At 37.1% G+C, this 23398-nt stretch overlaps 1 protein-coding gene and 1 non-coding gene across 2 annotated transcripts; one reads left to right on the forward strand and one right to left on the reverse strand.

Moving 5' to 3' along the window:
• Positions 1-19132: 19132 nt before the first annotated feature.
• Positions 19133-22666, reverse strand: LOC112175812 (the record flags this gene model as incomplete). Its single annotated transcript, XM_024313558.2, has 2 exons — positions 19133-19450; positions 21914-22666. Coding segments are annotated over 2 exons (840 nt in total), but the record flags the coding sequence as incomplete, so codon positions are not given.
• On the forward strand, positions 20788-20859 carry TRNAQ-UUG. The gene has a single exon. It is a non-coding gene; the product is annotated as a tRNA-Gln (tRNA).
• Positions 22667-23398: the final 732 nt, after the last annotated feature.

Raw genomic sequence — 23398 nt, forward strand, 5'->3', positions numbered from 1 at the left:
GTACTATTATTTCAATGCCTTCATGCATATTTTTCAAGTAAATGTCTTAAATGGGTCAAGTTGTGACCCCTTCATATGGTTTAAATGGATTAGCGAACGCAAACCTGACATGACCTGTTTATTGAACAGGTTAGGTGGGTCATCACAGGTCACTCATTTAATAAATAGATTGGGTCTGAGTTTGTATTCTTGACAAGATTTTTAAATGAGTTGGGTTTGTGTTTGTTTTTTTTTTTACACGATTATTAAATGGATTGAGTTTGGGTTTGTCAACTGTGATACGTTTAATACCTTGATACGACATGAACCCAACCCATTGATAGCCCTGATTATTTATTTCCATCTTTGAGAAAAAATCAGTTATAAGTAAATCCAACCCTTTATGTTTGTGAATTCAATGCTCCCTTTATATGTAATGATCTGGATTTTCATATTAATTTCTTGTAATTTTCTTGAGATTATTAAAGTCCCAGCTGGTACAAATTATTATTCTTATGCCTTGTTCGTATATTAATTGTGAAATGGAAAAATTTTAAGAATGCTACATGACATATAGGCCGTTCCGAAGTTCGGTGTATTTGGTTTCAAAGAATTAACTTTGGTACATGAAGTTGCAATCCCGACCCACTTTTAGTACATGGTGTCAATAACATCGTTAACCCTATGCAATTATTCAATTTTCAAAGGGTAATTTTGGGTTTTCATCTCTCTCTCTAATACGGACACCCAGATCTGGGTACCTTTCTCCTTCTTCATCTTCCTTATTTTCCTTCCTTCTTCTCCCTCCCTCCCTCCCCAATTTGATTTGGACACCCAAATCTGGGTACCCAAAATCTGATTTTCTCCACCTCCTCCTTATTCTTCTTCATTCTTCGTTCTTCTTCTCCTCCTCCTCCTCCTTCTTCTTCCTCCCTCCCTCCCCGATATCAAGTTTTGATTTGGACACCCAAATATGATTTTCTTCTCCTTCTCCTTCTTCTTCCTTCTTCCTTGTTCCTTCTTCTTCTTCTTCCTCCCTCCCTCCCCAATATCAAGGTTTGATTTGGACATCCAAATCTGGTTTTTTTTTCCTCCTCCTCCTTCTTCTTCCTTCTCCTTCCTTCTCCTTCTTCTTCTTCCTTTTCCTTCTCCTTCTTTTTCTTTTTCTTCTTCTTCCTTCTCCTTCTTCTTCTGCAATTTTTTTTGTTAATCCATGAAGAGACGGATTTGCCCTTACAAATTTGACCAAAATCACACTGACTAACGGGGGCCATAACGGCATACACCGATTTTAGGTCGGGATTGTAACGTCATGTACTGAAGTTAATTCTTTGAAACCTGATACACTGAACTTCGGAATAGGCTATATGTCATATATTGTTCTTAAAATTTTTCCTTGTGAAATAGAAATTATGTCGGATGAATAATTGCTCGAAATGCTTTGTTATTGGGAGCTCAAAGGTTAACTTTTTATTGTTAAGTTATTGTGAAAAGTTCCTTCACAAAAATTGTAGAGCACATTGATACGAGTTCGTGGACATGCGACACAAGAAAATCATAGATCATATGAAAAGGTTATGGTCAGCAGAAAAACCTTCTATTTTTGGTAATTCCTATAAATAGAAAAATTCCGGAAAAAAATTCATAATTTTATTTTTGGAAAATTTCCAAATCCGGAAACCTCCAAACTCTCTCCAAAAACCCTAGACCAGACCCAACTTTTCCGCGGTCGTCCGACGTCTTTTAGCCACGCCACTACTACAAACCGACTCGCCTCCTCCTTGTCGTCCTCCTTAATGGTCTGGATTCTGTATATTCAAGTAATATGAGGCGGATCAAGGGCCAAAACTTACGACGGCACTGCCCTAGTTAGAACTTCTAATTTCAGTGGTGGTTTGGCTCGAAACTTACTAGGTTTTGAAGCTCTTGTCTTACTCGTCACATCCATACTAGCCTTGCAACTCGATTCGACAGGTGGAGCTCCAATTTTTTATTTAAATTTTTTGGCTTTCGGCAATGATCTAGGCTGATCAAGGCTGAATCGACCTTAGCTCAAGGTATGAAAGTTATTTCTCTCATCAAGATCTTCATTTTCACTGGTTGGATCAACTTTGTTTTGATGTTGATGTGGCGGCGCGTCCGGTCACTTTTAGAGCTTCTTTTTCTCTGTTGTCTTCTACTTATCGACACGAATATGTTGATATATTATTGTGCTATGTTGTGATCATTTGAAGAATGTTAGGTTTAACGTAGTTTCGGTTTATTCGGGTTTCGATTTGTGAGGATCTGACCGTTGGATCGTCGTATAATTTTGACAAATTGATCCTAAAAGTGTTCCGAAGACCTTCGGAGGTCGTGGAGAAAATTTTGTATCAATTCACGAAATCTTCGGTTTTTTGTTCAAGTACATGATTCAAACCGTATGTTGACACTTTATTTTACTTAGATGCGTGACGCAGTGTGTTTTGTACATTATCTCGTCTATGAGAGAATATGCAGCGGGATTTTGAGGTGAGTAAATCTCACGAGGTTTATTTATGAACAAATTTCATTATTATTTTGGAATTATTTGCTAAATTGTGAAATCATATTCGAAAATAAATATTTGATTTGAATTATTTGAACTTGATGGTCTACCATTCATGAGTAAGTTAAAATGAAGTTTTGTTATAAAAAATGATTTTCTTGGGTTTTGTGATTGTGAACTATAGTTGGTATTAGTGACATTCCTGAGAGGATGACTATATGTGTGTGTGTGTGTGTGTGTGAAATATATATCTTGGTGGTGTGGTACTTTGGTGAGGATAATATTTGTGATTTGTTCATGATATTGTTTTGAGGCTTTACTCTTTGCGCGAAACAATATATTCTGAGATTTTGATTTATATTGTGTTGAAAGATTACTTTGAGTTGTGGTGTAACATTTTTGAGTCATGTAGAACCTTTTTAAATGTTTTCTGATCTGTGGAGACTGGGTGTTATAGTAGTGACTGAGGCAAGTATATCAGGAACCACGCCTTTGGCCAGTGAGTTGTTACGATTAGTTAGAACTCTAGTCTGTCTGCCATTGTATCTCATGGGTGTAACGACGATGTTACATGCGACTCATGAATACGTGTTTTTAAAAGAGAGTCTCAAGTGTAGTCTTTCTTTTATTGTCCATGAGGGACTTGATTTTCATATTTAAATTGTGCGTTTCAATTTATATGATTTTATTACTTTAGTGACGTGTGTTATCCTTAAGAGGTAAGGATGCCGAGTTTTGAAACAAATGATTATTGTGTGATTGTTTTACTTGAGTTGAAAGGGTGATTTTGTGGAGTTAAATGTTGTTGCTTTAGTTTATTCTTAAGTTGAGAAAATTATTCATGTATTAATTGAGTCATTTTATTTGAGTTACTCATACAAGCTTAAAAAGGTTATCGAGTTTGTTGTTACAACCCGGTGCACTATTTAACCGTGTAGAGGTTAATCCTGCATGTCAGGGAAACCGGGGTTGAGACCGTGACTTGTTGTTGCAGCAATGTTAGGTTTAGAACCTATTTTGATTATTACTGTTGTTTGTAGTATGCTCCTTGTGAGTGTTTACATAGTACTTTGATGTTTTCAAATTATTGTGTAAACTCTTTATAATGTAATATGTGACTCTAGAGAATGAGTCGGTATTGACATTTATGGGCTCGGTGTGTTTTGTTACTTAGATTAAATGAAAAAAAAAATTCTAAGTATTTTGGGTGAATTGTTGAGTCATCACGTTTCGGATTTTTTTTTAGTAGTTGAATTGGTGATCTAAAAATGTATCTGTTAATGAAGGGGTCATGTTATGAATTGGAATGATAGATTAATAGTTTTACTCTCCCATTCAACAAGGGATGTGACCATCTGGATAAGGTAATTAGTTATTCCCGTTTGCATTTGAATTTATTTCTCAGTGACTCCTATAAAACTTGCGCCTCTATTTCTATTAAGAAACTTTCTTTTTCAAATCTATTTTGTTCTGTTAAGTTTTGAATGTTTAAATTGATATAATTTTTGATTGCCGATAGGGCTTTGTTTTGTTTTTCTTGATATTAATTGTTGAGCACCTGTTCTGTCAAGTTTTGAATTGCTGGCTCTCCTGCATTCTATTTTGGTTGAGGTATTGAATTAGATACTTGTGTCCGTGTGTCTTGGCATTTCATTGGGTCTGACTTCTCTAGTTCCATATTGTAGCACTCTAGATTAGAATATGAGTTCCATGCGTGAAGAGCTGATATAAAATTTTAAATGGCATTGTGGAATGCCACTGTTACACTACCACCAGCAAGATAAAAATGTATTGTATTTTTGATAGTTTGGTGTGCCAGATATGCATTTTTGTTAAGCACTTTTTCTGTTAATTGTTAAGTAGTTTTTCTTAATATAAGTTCTATTAAGCAAGTGTTGTTCTGTCTAAATTGATATAAGTTTTGAAATTGTGTAGTGCAGGCAAAATGATCGAGTTCTAGTACTAGTGGGATAACAAAGAAAGATCATGCTTGAGATGGACTAATAATGTTTTTTTGGTTAGTCTTAATGATTTATATATAAGAATAATAATTGCATAAATATAGGTCATTTATACGAAAGGCTTATGCCTTATCCCTCAAGGCAAACTCCTTACTAAAGCTCTCCCAAAAACGCTTTAGCTACACCTTATCCTTTTAAAACATTGATCCCAACTAGCACTGTCTTGCTCACCTTCGAACCCATCGATTCCTCAAAATTGGCTATCACTGGCTAGCTCGCCTTTGCTCACTCAAAAACCAAGACAATTCAAATATGAATTTTCATCATATGGGTTGGAGTGGTTAGGAGTTAAGAAACCACTAAAATTATGACTGAATGTACATTCCTTTGGATTTAGGGTTAATACAAAACAAGTAAATCAAAGTTATGATCTTTTAGACAAATCTAATATGTTTAGCGTTCTGGGTTTAGGAATGACCGTCTCATGGCTCCGAAAACACCAAATTACCCTCAAAAGGGAATGAGCCAAGCTCACAACGACTCCAGAACCAAGTAAGGTCGGGATAATCTGGGAAGTACCCTCGAACAACCTCCAAGAGACATGAGCTCCGGCTTAAGCCCAATCAGCAATGGATATGGACGCAGTCCAACAGATGAATGCCACGTCACATTCTGAATAACCTAAGCCTAGTGCTAAGGCCCAACACTCAATGCAGAATAAGACAATCTTATTCGAGTCCATTCAATATAGACTAGAAGACTCCGAAATGAGTCTGACATTGTGGTGACTTACACGCTAAGTCTACTCAGCGGAAGACAATCTCACCTAAACCTCACTGCGGCTAAATCTCCAAGGGCTCTGATCTCTTTGAGATCTTATCTCATTCCGAAAAATCTGAACTTGGAAGATACAGCAAGCCCATTAATAAGGTTCAGTGTCTCCTAGGGTTTCTCATCTAGCATCACTACACCAATTTTTCAATCACACTGTCGTCTGATTATAGGCATTGTTGTTGTCTATCTCAATGTCGTTTGATACATAATCAGACAATACCAAAAAACTGTCGTCTGATAAAGTTTAGTACAACAGCAGCTACTATCATGTCTGTTGTCTGAATACCACGAAGAACAACAGCAGCTTATATACTTACTGTTGTCTGTTAAAGTTTAGTACAACAGTAGCTACTATCATGTCTATTGTCTGAATACCACGAAGAACAACAGCAGCTTATAAACTTACTGTTGTCTGGAGGCTGTGCCAGACAACAGGGGCTTATATGCTTGCTGTTGTCTGAAGGCTTGATCAGACAATATGGACTTGCAAATCCCATTGTCTATCCATTATTGATACTATAGATTTCTCCAAAAAACTGTTGTTTGTTGTTTTGCTGGACAATGACTTTCTCGTTCTTTTAGTCCTTATAGTATTATAGTTAGATGGCTCATACAACAGTTTTTGTCAGGCATTTTGTGATGATCAATTATTGGACAATAATTTTGAGCTTGATTGAATGGTCTAATAAACATTCAAAATGACATCACATCCAAAACACATTCATTTATGTAAAAATCCGATACATTCATCCATATATATATCCAACAAAGTCATTACATCAACAGAACTAGTTTTCTAACAAAATTTAGTAAAATGTTGAAATCAACCAAGTCTTGAAAAACACACTTTGTGATGACAATGAAGATGCCAGCAGAAGCTGCATCAACAACAGCCTTTACTTTCGATGTCACTCCCCTATGCTTTGATGCCTTTCCTTTATGTATGTATGAATGATGGGAAGTTAGATAAGCACTTTTTCCACCCTACATGGAAAATCTCTTCTAGCATACCACTATAAGATCCTTAGTACCTGGTTTGAATCCAATAGAATAGGACGGTGATATGAAGTAAATAGAGCTAGTCTTATATAAACCAATATCTTTAATGACTAACTCCACTAATTCAGATTCAAGGCTGGCATAATAACCAAGAACAAATAACTAATAGTTGAAGACATATCCGGATTATTGAGATATTTGCATTACTACTAGAAAGTTAAAAGGTTACCTGATATTGAGTGAATCAAACCCTGCTAGTTTGGATCCTTTTGTCAAAGCATCCCTCCACTTGAGCACCTTGTCCTTGAAACGTTCTTCATGTTGAACAAATACAGCTGCATAACTCTCCCTCTGGAGGCGTACCTGTGAAGGATCTATTCTGTAAAAAATGGGTATAACAATCTGCCCATGTCTTTCCTTGCATTCCAAAATCTGCACAAGTTCCTCCAAGCACCATGTAGACTTGAGCACAAGATGACTGTGCTTATATGATAGTAGCTGCCATAAACAATGCTTCTTTTCCAAGTAGCAAAATCTCCATTTTCCTAAACCATGTAATGTTATAATAAAAGGTTAAAAGAAATGCACTAAAGTTACTAACAATGGGACTCCAGCTACAGTTGATAAACTGTAGAGGAATTATAACAAGTCACTCCAAAAAAAAAATAACACAAGCACAAGTAAAAGTAAAAGTTGATTCTAATTCTGAACTTACTTGTCTACAGTCTTCAGATTTCTAAATGCAGATGTTATATACTCAACTTAAATGAGGGAACTGTTACTTCTTTCTTCACTGGAAACAGAGGTGTCTTCGACATGTTATTTACACGGTAAGGACAAATAAGCCTAATTAAAAAACAGGAAAGATTTGATCAATATTCTGATGAGGGTTAAAGTACAAGACATGCTACTGAGTGACTTAACATTGCAAGCCTCATTAAATCCATTTGGATATTCTATCATAGAATACACACAAGCACCTACAAGTCTATCTATTTACATGTTTTGTTACCATAACAGAGTATATGCATAGCTAGGAGGCTAGAGGCACAGTAGGTGAGATGCTACTCAAATCATTTTCATGGTGAGTATCCAACTGAACAAGTAAGAAAGAAGACTGATGCAATTTCTTAAGAAATTTGCATATACATGCAGTCTATTTATAGTTAAGCACAGAAAGTAAAATGCTGATACACAACCAATTATGTAACTAGAGCTGTTCTATTTGGAGTGAACACTGATAAAACACCACCAAGAGGAGATTCCCACCAATTAACTAACTGAAGTTGTTCTATTTAATGGATGAAAAGCTCCAAGCAAATGCAACTGTGCAACTGTGCTCAATGCTTGTAACTTTATATCCAATTGCTCAATGCAACTGTGCTTTTCGGTATGAAAGCCGAGATTAATTCACCTAAAGACACAACTCTAAAGAAATGTGGTGTTGATGTGAAGTTCTAAACTACAAAAAAAACACACATAACAAGCATATATTAAGTAAAGATACTCTTTGCACAAGAATCTAAATTTGAATTATCAAAAGAGAATCCTAATATTCTGGAGCCAACAATCTCTCACATTGAAACCCAATAAATCGTTCCCATATCTCTTTCTTAATTCTAACCTCCCCAGATCTACCGTGATCCAACACATACTAAACTAATATGGTCATTATAAATACACTCCATTCTATTTCACATCAGTAAGTTAAGCAACTAATTCAAACTCAACTAACCCTAAGCACTCTTATTCTCAAACTGACTGAACTGTCAAAGCTCCCCTTGGCTGGTACCAAGGTTTCAAATTTCGGTTTTGATTTCGATTTCGATACTTCAAATTTAAGGAAATTTCGGAGAAAGTTTCGATTTCGGTTAAAAATAAAGAAATCACATTAATTGCATTTATAAAATGATATTTTTGAATGAAACTTTTATATAAACTAAACTAACCTATAATAAACCTATTTACAATATAACATCTCTAAAATTATACATAAATAATAGAATTGTGATATTTAATATAGACGAGTAATTAACTAAAACTGTAGTATTGCTAAACTAGTGTTTTTACCTATATGTAATTATAAATGTTCTGTATATTGACAATGTGAATGTGATTTACTTTTTTTTTTTATGGCTGGAACCCAATGGGAGGGTTCCAGCGGGAGGCTTAGCCATCACGCCTTTTCACTAATAATTAGAAAAATACAACGGGGGAGACGTAATACCAAAACCCCATGAATGAAAATGAACAAGTACAAGAAAAGCAGTATAAAGTATTAGTAATAAGAGCTACTACGATGTGGTTCGATCCATGTGGTTGAACTGCTCCCATTTAGTGTCATACAATACTGGCATACTGCTCTCAAGTACATGAATTTTGGAAATGATTTTGGTACTTCATCACATGGGTAATGTATGTGTGTTGATCTCTTCCCACATGCAATCCATATATCGGATGTTATGGAATTACCCAATAAGGTGTTTCATTGTATGAAGCATACGGCATTTGGGACGAAGAATGATAAAAAAGGCCATATGTGCTTCCACCTTGTGAGCTTGATCCAATTTCTTAAGTACTTTCTGAGGTAGAACTCATTTCATGATGAGGATAATGAGAATGGAATGGGTTAGGGTTATCACTATATTGAGTTCCTATGTCCATTGAGTGAAGACTTGAAGAAAGTGATTCAAACTCATTTAGAGACAAATGGCTATCGCGTCTTCCTTGTGCATCCCTAGCTCTTGAATTGTATTCACGATTTGCACCAGGATAAGTAGTATGATCATCACTACTATATTGGTTGCAGTGCCATGATTTGCCACTCCCCCTGTCATTTCCATAATTTGCCTCACGATTGCAAATAGAATCATGATGTGGTTGGAGACTTGGAGTATGAGTACTTTGGTAGCAGATAAAGCAAAAAGGGTTTTGTTGTATCCAATTTCAACTTGATTGGAAAAAAAAATTCAAAATTTCATATTTTGTCAATGACAAACAAATTTCAAAGAAATTTTGGACAAAATTTCGGTGTGAATTTTTTAATATATTTTTTGTGTGTAGATATTTCAGAAATTAAGAATTTCGTGGAAATGTACTGAAAATTTCGAGAAACTCCTGACGGAAATGATATAGCATATGAATTTCGTTTCGGTACTTCAAATTTACGGAAATTTCGGCAGTTTTGGAGAAACTTAAAACCTTGGCTAGTACCACACGGGTCCTCTCTCACCCCAAGGGTTTCAACTGTCTTCCCCTTGCTATTTCAGAGTTTTTTTTTTTTTTTTTTGCCTCTCTCTTCTTATCTCTTTTTGGGCCAGAGATCCTCGTATTCAAGGTCTACAAGCTCATCCTCCTCCTGAGATGACATTGCTTCACCGCTATCGACATGTGCATCTACATCAAGGGTGGAGGTCACACTTCTCAAGTCTACACCATCGTTTAGAGCATAACCTCTCATGTTAGTTGCTGAAATCTCTCCCTTCACTCTGATGTTTGGTTTGTTGATTACTCTCTCATTTGTTTACTAAAGCTATATTTATGAAGATCTTCATCTCAAATTAGTAGTCAAGTTTCTACTCACTTGACTTTCTACAGCTCTTGCAAATTTCTAGATTATCCCATAAGATTTGAAGAAATACTTGAAGAAATGTTCTTTCCCTAACTCTTGTTGCAAGCTTAATTGCAAGACTAGATCTTTTGCTTACACCATTTTTGGCAGATTTGGGTAGAAAGGGATTTGACATATTTGGGAGAATTGCCAAATTTGACAGACCAAGCCAATCTGCCAAATTCACCTATGTCCACATAGGAATTGGCAGATCCACTACAGTTAGTTTCCTCAGCCATTTTTTGCTATTGAACCTCCACCCCGTCATTCAGCAAATAGGTTGGAGTTGCTCTTAGCAGCTTAAAGTGCATAGATGTTGAAGTTGATGGTGTTGTTAATAAATATCAACACTTGACGAAAGGGCTTTTCTAAAAGTAATAGCTTTAGCTATAAAGACTGTTAAATGACCAATTTATATGAAGAAAAAAACTAATTTACCATGATGATCTCTTGTTTCATGAGGTAACTGATGTAGTTGGTGAAAGGTCAACTAGACTGGCTTTGGTACCTACAAGACAGAGAAGTTCACGGAGATGGTCGAAATATACCAATAGACAACTCTTTGATGCTTAAGTTAGCTACGAGGTGATCAGAGAAAGAGATCTAGTGTTAGATAAAGTTGACTTACCAATGATGAAAGGAGATGATTATTTATAGGAGTCTAACTTGAGGACGTCATCACCTTACTTGATGTGGAGTCCTAAATTTAGGGCATGTCATTGTGCAATTTGGGAATATTTCCTTTAATCGGCCTAGATGTGATGTGGGCATGGCCAGCATACTTTGAGATCTGTGAGGGAATATAGTTGCCAGCTTGTTAGAGGCATGGTTAGTATAAGCTATTGGTTGGGAAGCTTTGAAACCGAGTTCAAAAGCTAAAGTTAGCAGATCAAGATGGGATCTAGTCGGTTTGAGTAGTGGTCCGTATAATTGGCCTGGTTGGTAATGTTCTGTGAGATTGGGCCTGAGGGTCAATACCGTGGATACCACTCGGTCTTCCTTCCTATCAACATTGTCAGTCGGGGTGGTTCTTCGTTCTCACTGAATTGGGTCAATTTGCTCGGCTATGAAAGAGACTCTACTCAAGATGGGATGTCCGTTTTGAGTCGTGAGGGTGTGGTAGTAACATCTCTCAAGATAACCTCTTATTGTGAATAATTGATGGACTCAATATGATGAACTAAGAGTCCATCGATTTTTATATAATTGATGATAATAGTTAGACCTATCAATGGACTGGATTTAGAATGGATTGACCTAAAATCATATTGATTTAGTAATAAAACATATTCAACCCGACGCAATCAGATCATGAAAGTTAAATTCAAATATGTATCCCCATGATTAACGAATATTTGGTCCACTAATCCGATTCATATTTTTTTAGTACAAATGTCAATAAACAACTGATAATGTTATAATTGAGAATGTACAACAATTAGTCCGTGAGTCGAACGCAAGACTTTTCACTTACGGAGTAAGCACTAATGCATAGACAAAATGATATTGAGCAATCATTCCATTTATTGTATTAAATATTACTAAATTTTTTGATAAATTGTAAATATTATATATAGGTCCTTATATATATGTGGTTATACACGGAAATACTCATTAGTTATGTTTTTGTGATGTAAAACCGCAATTCCTATATAATGGGGCTAATGAGAATGAAACACACTTCTATCTTTCTCATATTCTTTCTTTGTTCTCGCTCTATTATTCTCTAGGTTATAACAAGTTATCAACATGCTTCGCTCTTCGTTAGTTTCTATTTTTTTTTCTTCTTCTAACTCTATGATGATCTAAGAGTCATTTTGTGCAACCTTATTACTTTTGACCAATACGCTTGATCAGGGGCGAATTCAAGGGGTGGTGAGTTGCCAACCTCAATTTTTTCACCAAGCCATGAAAGCTTTTGTGGTTTGAAGGTTTTGTAGGATTTTTTTTTTTTTTTTTGAAAAAGGCGTAAGAGGTTGAAGATCGATAACGTGATAGTGCTCTGATTCCTTTATCATTGTTTAATTTAACTTACTATAGATTGTAAATATATTTTACCACATACATGATTGAAGCTTGCAACAATCATGGGGAGATTCTGATCAAGTAGAGCATCTAAAATATGCTTCCTAGGACTTGTGCATGTTGTATTTTTTTTCTCCTTAGACCATGGTTGTTTTTATCTCATTGAGTTTTTGTTAGTAGACAAGGTATTAACGAGACAATATTAAGTGCGTGCGACACCGTATATCATTCATTGGTGGACATCCAAGGGGGGAGTGTTGTAAATATATATATATATATATATATATATATATTGTGTGTGTGTGTGGATGTGCATTTAAATACTCATTAGTTATGTCCTTGTGATTTAAACCCAATGAGAATGAAACACACATTTTTACCTCCCTCATATATTTCTATTCTCTCTCAATTATTCTCTAGTTTATAAAAAGATATTTCATATAACTTTTAGCTCAATACACAATTGAAAAAAATATATGCACGGAAACTAGGGTTTTGAGATTTAGCAGCGACAGCGACTCCCCGTCAAATCTAGCGACGCTAGCCATCAGGCTCTTCTCTTCTCTTTAAAGGATCGAGGCATAGTTCCGATCTGTGTTGGATTCGGCTAGTTGCAGTTGATTGTAGGAAGTAGGCCTCATCAACGGGCCGGGCCGGGCCTTACTCCATTTTTAAATAGTAGCGGGCCGGGCTTTATTGTATATTGAAGGATCCAAGCCCATCCATTTAATGCGGGCCTCGCAGGCTTTTTCGGGCCGGGCGGGGCTAAGCCTTGCGGGCTTTTTTGGGGCGGGCCTTGCGGACTTTATTTACAAATAAATCTTTAAAGATAATATTTTTTATAAACTTATATTTATATATCATACACTCCAAAGAGAAACCTCTATCAACTTAAATAAAATGGAAAAACCGACCGTTGGATGAGATTATTATAATAAATTATAAGTGTGGTAAAAAATTTAGCCAATTTCACCATATTTTCGAAGCCGATCGAATTGGTCAACCGCCGTTACTTGTATGTTTTCTTGGTTGACCGATGGCATGACGACCGCGAAACGTGCTTATTTTTTCACATCATGTCTGTAAATATTTCATCGATGGATGTGCATGGACATAAGATAAAAAATTCAATTTTAATTGCAAAGATGTTGGCCTATATCAATTTGCCTCCTAAAGTCGTATGACTTGTATATTGCATTTAAATTGTTGAGGTTCATTCTAAAGCAACCATGAAGTGGAAAATGAATTTAGAGAAATCAACCGCTCGATTGAAAGATTGTAATGTTTTATGGTGATTGTAAAAAATTCAGCTAATTTGATTCTCGTTTCGAATTCGATCAATTAGGTCAAATTTAGTTACTCTTATAAACCTATATCTATATATCATACACTCCAAAGAGCAACCCCTATCAATTCAAAGAAAATGGAAAAATGGACCGTTGGATGACATTATTACAATAAATTATGAGTGTGGTAAAAAATTTAGCCAATTTCACCATATTTTCGAATCCGATCGAATTGGTCAACTGTTGTCACTTGTATGTTTTCTTGGTTGACCGATGGCATGACGACCGCGAAACATGCTTATTTTTTCACATCACGTCTGTAAATATTTCATCGATGGATGTGCGTGGACATAAGATAAAAATTTCAATTTTAATTACAAAGATGTTGGCCTATATTAATTTGCCTCCTAAAGTTGTATGACTTGTATATTGCAGTTAAATTGTTGAGGTTCATTTTAAAGCAACCATGAAGTGGAAAATGAATTTAGAGAAATTAACCGCTCGATTGAGAGATTGTAATGTTTTATGGTGATTGTAAAAAATTCAGCTAATTTGATTCTCGTTTCGAATTCGATCAACTAGGTCAAATTTAGTTACTCTTATAAATCTATATATATATATATATATATATATCATACACTCCAAAGAGCAACCCCTATCAATTCAAAGAAAATGGAAAAATGGACCGTTGGATGACATTATTACAATAAATTATGAGTGTGGTAAAAAATTTAGCCAATTTCACCATATTTTAGAATCCGATCGAATTGGTCAACCGTCGTCATTTGTATATTTTCTTGGTTGACCGATGGCATGACGACCGCGAAACATGTTTATTTTTTCACATCACATTTGTAAATATTCCATCGATGGATGTGTGTGGACATGAGATAAAAAAAAATTAATTTTAATTACAAACACATTGGCCTATACCAATTTTCTTCCTAAAGTTGTATGACTTATACATTACATTTAAATTGTTGAGATTCATTCTAAAGCAACCATGAAGTGGAAAATGAATTCGGAGAAACCAACCGCTCAATGGAGAGATTGTAATGTTTTATGGTGGTTATAGAAAATTCAGCCAATTTGGTTCTCGTTTCGAATTCGATCCACTAGGTCAAACTTAGTTACTCTTATAAACTTATATTTATATATCATACACTCCAAAGAGCAACCCCTATCAATTCAAAGAAAATGGAAAAACCGACCGTTGGATGAGTTTATTACAATAAATTATGAGTGTGGTAAAAAATTTAGCCAATTTCACCATATTTTAGAATCCGATCGAATTGGTCAACCGATATGTAGAATATATATATGCACTAATGCACATATTCTATATAGAAGTATAAGAACTTCCACACACACACACACACATATATATAGATACATATATATATATATATATATATATATATATATCTCTATATATATATCTATATATATATATAGAGATATATATATATATATATCTCTCTATATATATATATAGATACATATATATATATATATATCTCTCTCTCTCTCTCTATATATATATATATATCTATATCTATATATATATATATAGATCCTATCTAGAGCGAGGCATCGCTTTGAAATTTCAGAGCGAGGTTAGGGTTTAGGGTCACTTTTCGGTCGCATATCTACATCTCAACCGTTCAGTTTCTAGGTACTAATGTATAGATCATCTCTACAAAATTTCAGCCAAATTGATGGTCGTTAAGGCATTGATGTGACCGAAAAGTGACCCTAAACCCTAACCTCACTCTGAAATTTCAAAGCGATGTCTCGCTCTGGATATATATATATATATATATATATATATATATATATATAAACACACACACACACACACACACACATACATACATATATATATATATATATATATATAAACACACACACAAATATCTACATATATATATATATATATATATAAAAATATTTTACAGGCCGGGCCTAGCGGGCTTTTACGGGCCGGGCCGGGTTTTTAGCCCTCAGGGCCGGCGGGCCTCCATCGGCCCCCTTGATCCGTGGGCTTTTTGATGAGGCCTAGTAGGAAGTTTTTGGTTTGAGGTTTGGCTACAGCGTTTCAGAGGTCATGTCGAGGTTGTCGTGGTGGTCGATCGGAGGTGATCTGAGGGATTGGTTGGAACTGGGAGAAGCGTCAGAGTTGATATCGAGTGTCCTCATCTCAAATTCCGACTGGCGCGGCTGTGGTTTATTGCTTAATCAAGAGTTGGTGTTTGCTAACTGGCAATTGACAGTACAGGGCTATTTTGACGGTTGATGCTGTGGAAAGGGAGGTCGCCAGAACCATGCCGGTGGTGGAGACGGAGTGGCAGAAGAGGCTCAGTGCTTCTGCTAGTTTTTCTTGGACTTGGGCTTGGGCCTATGAGATTGGCCTCAAGTTTGGGCCGGCTATCTGGGATGTTAAGGAGGGTGCCCTGCCACCCTTGTTTATCACTTAGTGTTAAAGGTAGGCCTGGCCTAAGAGGTAGACTTTCTTGGGCAGTTGGGTCATTATGTGAGCCATGACCAATCACATAAGGAGTTGCATGCTCCTATTTGTTTGCTATGAAGTGACTTTCTGTTAGTACCGCAATTGCGCGCCTAGCCAATAAGGATGCTAGTCAATGATTTTGCCATAGAAGACATGGGGTTTCTTTGTTTATAAGTTTGATAATTTTAGCAAGCTCATCCTCGACTTATAATGAGTTTGTTTGCTTAGAATAGGATTTCCGGATTTTCTTGCCGGCTATCTTGTTGTAAGTACAAATAGACTCTAGCCATTGGTAGTTGTCAGCTATCGATTCTAATGATATCAATTTTATAAAATAAAAATACACAATTGAAAAAAATTAAACAATAGTCAAGTATTTAACAATTTATAAGCTTTTGAGTTTTTAGCTAATCTTCTTGTCTAAACCTATTAATAAGTATTATTTCTATATATATATATATATATATGCATGTATGTATGTATGTATGTATGTATGTATGTATGTATATATATATATATATATATAGATAAAAAAAAATTATTATTATAAAGATGGAATTGTAAACTTGAAATTTTATAAAAGAACTTTGTGCTTGCAACAAACTGCTTTCAGTGGATGCGTCAAGTAATAAAAGCACATGTAGAGAAGTAATCAATGCAACAAGAAGGAAGAAAAAAATAGCTGGCTCATAGATAAATTATTTTTAGTTGATAACACAGTTAAAGGGTCTGATCAATCATTAATTCAAACTCAACCTCTGCATACTTTGTAATATTCGGAGAAAATTTGGTCCAACTAGGGTTTTTCAGTTTTCTTGTCCGGTCGTGGCTCCATGCTTGGGTGATTAGAAGGACTCATTGGCTTTCATTCATAGGGGATGGCGGCGGTGATTCAATGTTTTCTCTAATTTGGTTCAGAGTACGATCGCCTCTAGTTGTGTGGGCAGGGTCTGAGCTTTCAACAACTGATGGAACAATAAGTTTGGGGTTTGTCGCGTGCTAGGCTTAAGTGGCCTTGGTGGTCTATTGTTGGGTTGCAGTGGATACGGTGGGAGGCTAATGATGCTGTTACCGGGTTCTGATGGTTTAATAAGGCTAGGGGGCAGGGGATTGTTGGTGGGAACGCACTTGGAGTCTTTAGTAAGGGCTGTTAAGATGGCAAGGGTGATGGGGAAGGTTTAGTGAGCGGTCGGGATGTTGGTTGATTTCGGTAGGGTGGTTAGTAATTGGAAAGCTATTGCAGTTTAGCACTGGCACCACTGAATCATATTTTTCGGTCGTGCCCAAAAGTTTGGGATGTTTGGTCTATTTCTAATCTGAATCACAACCCTACTACCTTTAATTGTTTTGATGATTGGATTGTTTCAATGTTCCAAAATGCTCAAATTGATGATTTGGAAAGATGTTTGCTTCTCTGCTGGCAAATATGGAAAACTTGAAATGATGTTCTGTTTAGAGCGTCGAGGTTTTGCCCGGCTTCTGTAGTGCATGCTTCAGCCTCCTTTTGCGCTGCCTACAGAACCCACAACCCCCATGTTGCTGCTTCATCCACTACCTTAAGTGAAGTCATTAAATGGCACCCCCCGCTTGAAGGCTTTGTCAAGCTCAACTTTGATGGGTCAGTTTCTTCGTCAAACTTGGCTGCTGCGGGTTTTGTTATCAGAAACCATTTTGGTGACCCTATTGTGTCTGGTTCAAGATCAATTGGCTCTTCCACAGTTCCTACGGCTGAATGTACAGCTCTTAAAGATGGCCTGTTAACTGCTAAGCGCATCAACCTGGACCATTTATTAGTGGAGGGTGACTCGTCCCTGATTATCAACTGTGTCAACCTCAAGTGTGAAGCTCCTTGGCTATTACACTCTCTCCTTAAAGACATAGCTTCTATTGCTAATTTCTTTGCTAGTATCTCTTTCTCTCATGTCTTTAGGGAAGCGAACTTTCTAGCTGATGCTATTACGTCTACAGGTTCTGGATCGCCTCCTAGAGTTTGGTTGCAATGTCTCCCTGCTTCGGCTCTCCCTGCTCTTTATTGGAACAAGTTTAGCGTTGGTTGCCCGATGGGCTTTTCTTTGTAATTTTTTCTTTTCTCCTCAAAAAAAAAAAAAAAAAAAAAAAAAAACACTTGTTCTTGCTTGGCCGTGAGGTTTATTTGATTTCCGATGTCATTTTTATGGGGAAAGGCATATGTTGGTGACAATTTCTTTTGATTTTTTAGGGTTATAATTTATATTGGTTTAGGTCTAATAAGTTCCATACTTTTTCGAGTTAGGGTTGGGTTAAGTTGCAATGTCATGGTCATGGCATCCCCAGGGACGAGTTGAATTACTTTTTTGAGTTAGTGTGGTTAGAATATGGGCATTTTTAACTTATGGTCAATATAACCGTATTGGTGTTTTGCAAGCACCTGCTTTCTCAAGACCATGGTTTCTTGCTATCTTGAAACCTTCCATCCTGAACGAATTATGGGTTCGGTTCGGTTCGTGTTTTCTTATTATGTATACCAACTTCAATATTACTCAAGGATGCAGAGTTTAAATGAGAAATTTATCTTTGATACTCAGAAACAAGCAATGAGTTCTTGTCCAAAAAAAAAAAATACTCGTGAGTAAAAGGTTTCCTCTAATATTTTTTCCTACTTAATTTAAAAAAAAAAAAAAACTTTTTTATTACAAAAAATAAATATACCAACTTCAATATTACTCAAGGATGCAGAGTTTAAATGAGAAATTTATCTTTGATACTCAGAAACAAGCAATGAGTTCTTGTCCAAAAAAAAAAAATACTCGTGAGTAAAAGGTTTCCTCTAATATTTTTTTCCTACTTAATTTATAAAAAAAAAAAAACTTTTTTATTACAAAAAATAAATAAAATTAAACAACTCTTTCATGAATGGAACTCAAACGTTCCCACCTAATACTCCAGACCAAACATTAATGTGCTTCTTTTTCTTTTTCTTTCTCTTATTCTTAAGAGAGGATATCCTAGTTTTGTACCTCATATTATATATGAAATCTTACAATGCTAATAAGTAGTGCTTATCATTTTGATTTTATCTTGAATTTACCTTTAATTTCTAAGAAGCAGCTCCAAATTGCAGGACTGAAAATATTGTGCTTTTAATGAAAGCCATGCTGTTTAAAGCCACCCATCTGAATACCCTTTCTCTTAGAATTTCCAGAAGCATTGCGGAACAAGCCCTATAATGATCTTGGTGAATTGGGAGGAAAAAAAAAAAGGGAAAGAGATCTGGCCAATGGGGCGTGGGAATGCACAAATGCTCGAGTTTTTACAATTTACACGCAGTTAGCAGCTTTAGTACCCTCCAAGACGAACAATTGAAGAAAATAGGGACGGAAACAAAACCAATATCAAACCTAAAAGTAAGAGTTGGGCAAAATGTTGGGAGTAAGGATTTTGGAATTCCTAGATTTGTGAATCTTCTTCTCCTTCCTTTTCCTCTTTGCTGTTAAAACTACTACCTCTCCATTCACTCGGGGGATTTGTTTGTGTTTTACCCCCCCCTGCTTTTTTACCTTTTCATTTCTCTTCCCAATTTGAAGAGTCCAAATTAAAAGAACGAAAAAAAAAAACCCAGAGAGTGAGGACTTGTTACTGTTAGGTGAATGAGTGCTAAACACTCAATCCATCAAATCCACACTGCTTGTAAGTAAGAGACTGCTTCCTTGGACTTATAACGATTGCACAATCCACAGAAACCTGCCCATCAACACAAAGACAAAAATACAATTAGACAAAATTACAAAAGCATGTCACAAACAAAGAAAAAAAGACAAGAAAACAATCATAAAGGAAAAAGGGTACAAGCAAATATCAGCATGAATGAACCAAAATGCACCACCAAATCCACTAGTGGAATCCAACTAAAACTCTAAAAGAATGTTTAAAGACATTCCTATCTCACTCTCCTTAATTTCACCGCAAAATCAAGAGTATGCTTCAACCGGGTTGACAATTAACCTTACCCAGTAGCTACCCAAACGCAATGATCTCAACCCACTAAGGCACTAACCAGACTTATCTGCAGCTCTAATCATATGAACTCAGAATGGAGCAGCAAGAAAGCTAGCAAGATTTCTTCAAGCCCAAGTTTGCACTGCATGCCAGTGCAAAGGCAAGTGACACCAGAGCAGAGCAAAGTAAAGCTAATAAAAGGAAATTGGGAAGTGGGATAGTATAAAATGAATTTCATGATTTTAAATCTGGAGCTTATCACCGCTAAATTGGGACCGGCAATACGGGGGCTACATGAGGCCCACAGCGGCCGCAGTAGTCACATGGCGGGCCAACAAAGCTTTTACCTCCCAGAAAGGCCAATTAGTCACAGTCACAGTCGCATTACTGCTAAACTCTGTTCCCTTCCATATCGTTCTCGTTCTTTTCTTTTTGTTCACACAATCACACTTCAATCCCCCTTTATTTTCTATTCTGCTCCCCCTTAAGTTTCAATATTTCCCTCTCCTTATTATCACTCAGTATTGTTGGTATTCAAATTTCAATTTGCCCTTGTCAAAAAGGGCAAAAAAAAAGTTTTATATACATATGTAGCATTTTGGCTCAAAGCAGATTTGGGTGTTTAAAATTTAGCAGGATATAATATAGAGACTCGGGGTTAGAGGGGGAGAAGAACCTAAAAGGACGGAAATGTCACTCAATTTAATGAAAAACTACTTAGTAATCATCTTGTGGTAAGGAAGACAAAGACTTGCGTGGGGCACCCACACCACGTGGACCAATCACTATTCAAAAGGGGGGTCTTTTGGGTATTGTACATTTAGAGAGCAGGAGCAGTTTCAGAAAAGATGAAAAATTTTCTTTCTTCTGATTGGGTGGCCCTAAAGCCAGGTGGTGGGGAAACTCCCACCTAAGAATTTCTCGGTAAGGAAACTCACTGGAATATTGAAACAGCACAGACATAAATATGCCATGGAAGAAGAAGAATTTTTGAAGCCCCGATAGAAAAAAATTATAATAATAATGTTCCCACAATTATAAACACTAAAAAACAAAAAAATAATGCACACAGACAGCCATATGGTTCCATGGTGTAGTGGTTAGCACTCTGGACTTTGAATCCAGCGACCTGGGTTCGACTCCCGGTGGGACCTACATTTATTGAAAACTAATTTTACCTATTGACTTTTTTTTTTGGTTCCCATTTACGCACAGAAAAGTACCAGAAAACCCAGCAACAAATCGGAAAAAATTGGCACAAAAATGTCACAGACCCACATATCTAGGAACATGCCTTCACTCAAATCTAAAACGAAATGGCACGCCTAAATCTGGCAATCTACCACCAATATGGGCAAACTGGTAATTCAAACAGGTTGAAACTAAGAAGCACGATGATAATTAATCTGACTGAAAAAATTGATATCCATGTGGGGTGTGTGTGTGATGACCCTAGAGAAGAAGAAAAGGGTAATGGCATTTCGCATATTTGCATGTAGCTATGAGGTTATTGGTGCGTCTCTAAAAGAGGGCGTAAAAACAACGCAATTACCACGACCCTTTTCGTCATCATCGTCGTCATCACCATCATCATAAAGAAAAGAAAAGGCCAAAGCTTTAATACCATTTCTTCCCACCTTTTCAAAGATGCTTTTTCAGTTTCCATACAACACTAAAAATCACCATGACCCAGAAACTAATTCACAATGTCCAGAACAAGCAGAGAGAAATTCTGAAAAACTTGAACAAATAAAATACAGAGAAATAGAAGGGCATTTGATGCAAAAAAAAAATGGAAAGAATATCCGCTTCCCAACACACACAACGTATCTGGGTTCCTCTTACCCGCCCCAAGATAATTGCTCTCTCTAAGATTACCAATTTACCGCACAAAAAAAAATGAAAAAAAAAACGAAATGCCCCATTGCACGTTAGCCAAAAAGAGAAAAAATTAGTTCTATCAAATTTTCTTTTTGGTAAACAAATTAGTTCTATTAAATTGATTAATGGGTGATTTAATTTTAACAAAGGGCAAAAAGAAAAAGCAGAGTGAGTGTGACAGAAGAAAGTGGTGGCCTTCCCAGTTACAGAGTGCCCTTTTCCGGCGGCAACCTCCTCAATTCTATACCCAGATAGTGAAACTATGAAAATCCCAAAAACCCCCCAACAGAATTGGAAGAATGAGAAGAATTAATGGCGATGACTGACCTGAACGCCAGGGGAATCGATGTTCAAGACGCGGATCTTGGCGCCGACGTCACCCAAGACCCGGAGCTCGACCCGGTCGTTGAGGGAGGCGTCGCGGATTAAGTCGGCGGCGTCGGCCTGAATGAGATTGGCGCGATCGACGGCGATGGTGGCGACGACCTGCCTGACGCTGTGGGCCTGCTGGAAGAAGCCGGGGACGGAGGCCTTGCCCAAAGGGATGCCGCGGTACATGACAGTGAACCTGGACTCGCCGTACTTGATTCCGACCTTGTTGGGGTTCTCGGCGGAGAAGAGCAGGCGAATGCTGAGGGAGAGAGAGGCGGAGGAGGCCGGGTTCGGGTCGGTGGTGGGATTGGGCGAGTTGATGCCCATGTACTGGACTCCTACTTGTTGGAGATCGAACTGCGGCTTCTTGGGTTTCACGGCCAGGATTATCACGAGCACGACGGCCAGGACCAGGAGCGCCAGGAGGGAGAAGAGCAGGAAGAGGCAGCAGCAGCAGCCTCTGAACGAAGCCGACGAGGACGACGACCGATACGGCGTCGTTGGGGGTAGTAGTGCTGGTGCCCGTTGCCGCTGCCCCTGCTGTGGCTGTGGTTTGACGGCCTGTGGTGGTCGCCGTTTGCGGTGGGCCTGTGGTGGTCGCCGTTTGCGGTGGGCCCGTTGGCGTGGGCGGTGGCGGGTCTGTGGGAGTTGGCGGTGGCTCTTGATGATGATGCCATGTTTGTTTGTGTTGAAATTCTGGGCGGCTATTCACACACACACTCCCTCTCTCCTCCGTGGCCACTGCAGTGTTTGCTTGCTATTGAAGAGAGAGAGAGTGAGAGACTGAAAAAGGCGCAAATAATAGATGGGGCATTATTTATTTACTTGGATGCTTCTGATGGTGATGATGATGATGTGGATTTTATCTGTTTTACATTTTTCTTTTTCTCTCTCTGACTTTCACTTTCCTTATAAATGGCAAAATTTTCCTTCACAACTAAGGGTTCGTTCGTACCAAAAGAGAAGGTACATAAAAGTCAAGTCTCTGGATTTTTTTGAGAAAATTGTTAGTGATAATCTAAATCCACAACTGTTTTTCTGTGCGGTGGAAATCATTGAGTAAAGTTTACTCAATTTATGATACAATTTGGAAGTATATAATAATTAAGAGTGATTTGAATGCAAGCTCGAGTCGGTGTGTTTGCTACAACATTAGCCCGTCGACTTAAAATTTCCAGTGAAACAAAAGTCTAGATTACAAGCTTGCCTCTTCAATAATGAAACCTAATAGAGAATTATCTCCCTTTGGACCCTCTACGAGAAAGAAAAAAAAAAAAAAGACATGAAACAATCACTCTCAAAGTGATCTTTGGTATGCTGCAAGTGATGGCAAACTTCAAAGCTTTCTTAAGAGCAAGAAACTCAGCGTGGAACACTGAACATATTAGCACTGCAAGTCTCGCAAAATAAACTTGAAAACATCCAGTTGCATCATGCAAC

This window comes from Rosa chinensis, chromosome 7 (genome assembly GCF_002994745.2).
Source record: "Rosa chinensis cultivar Old Blush chromosome 7, RchiOBHm-V2, whole genome shotgun sequence".
In the NCBI taxonomy this organism is placed as follows: Eukaryota; Viridiplantae; Streptophyta; class Magnoliopsida; order Rosales; family Rosaceae; genus Rosa; species Rosa chinensis.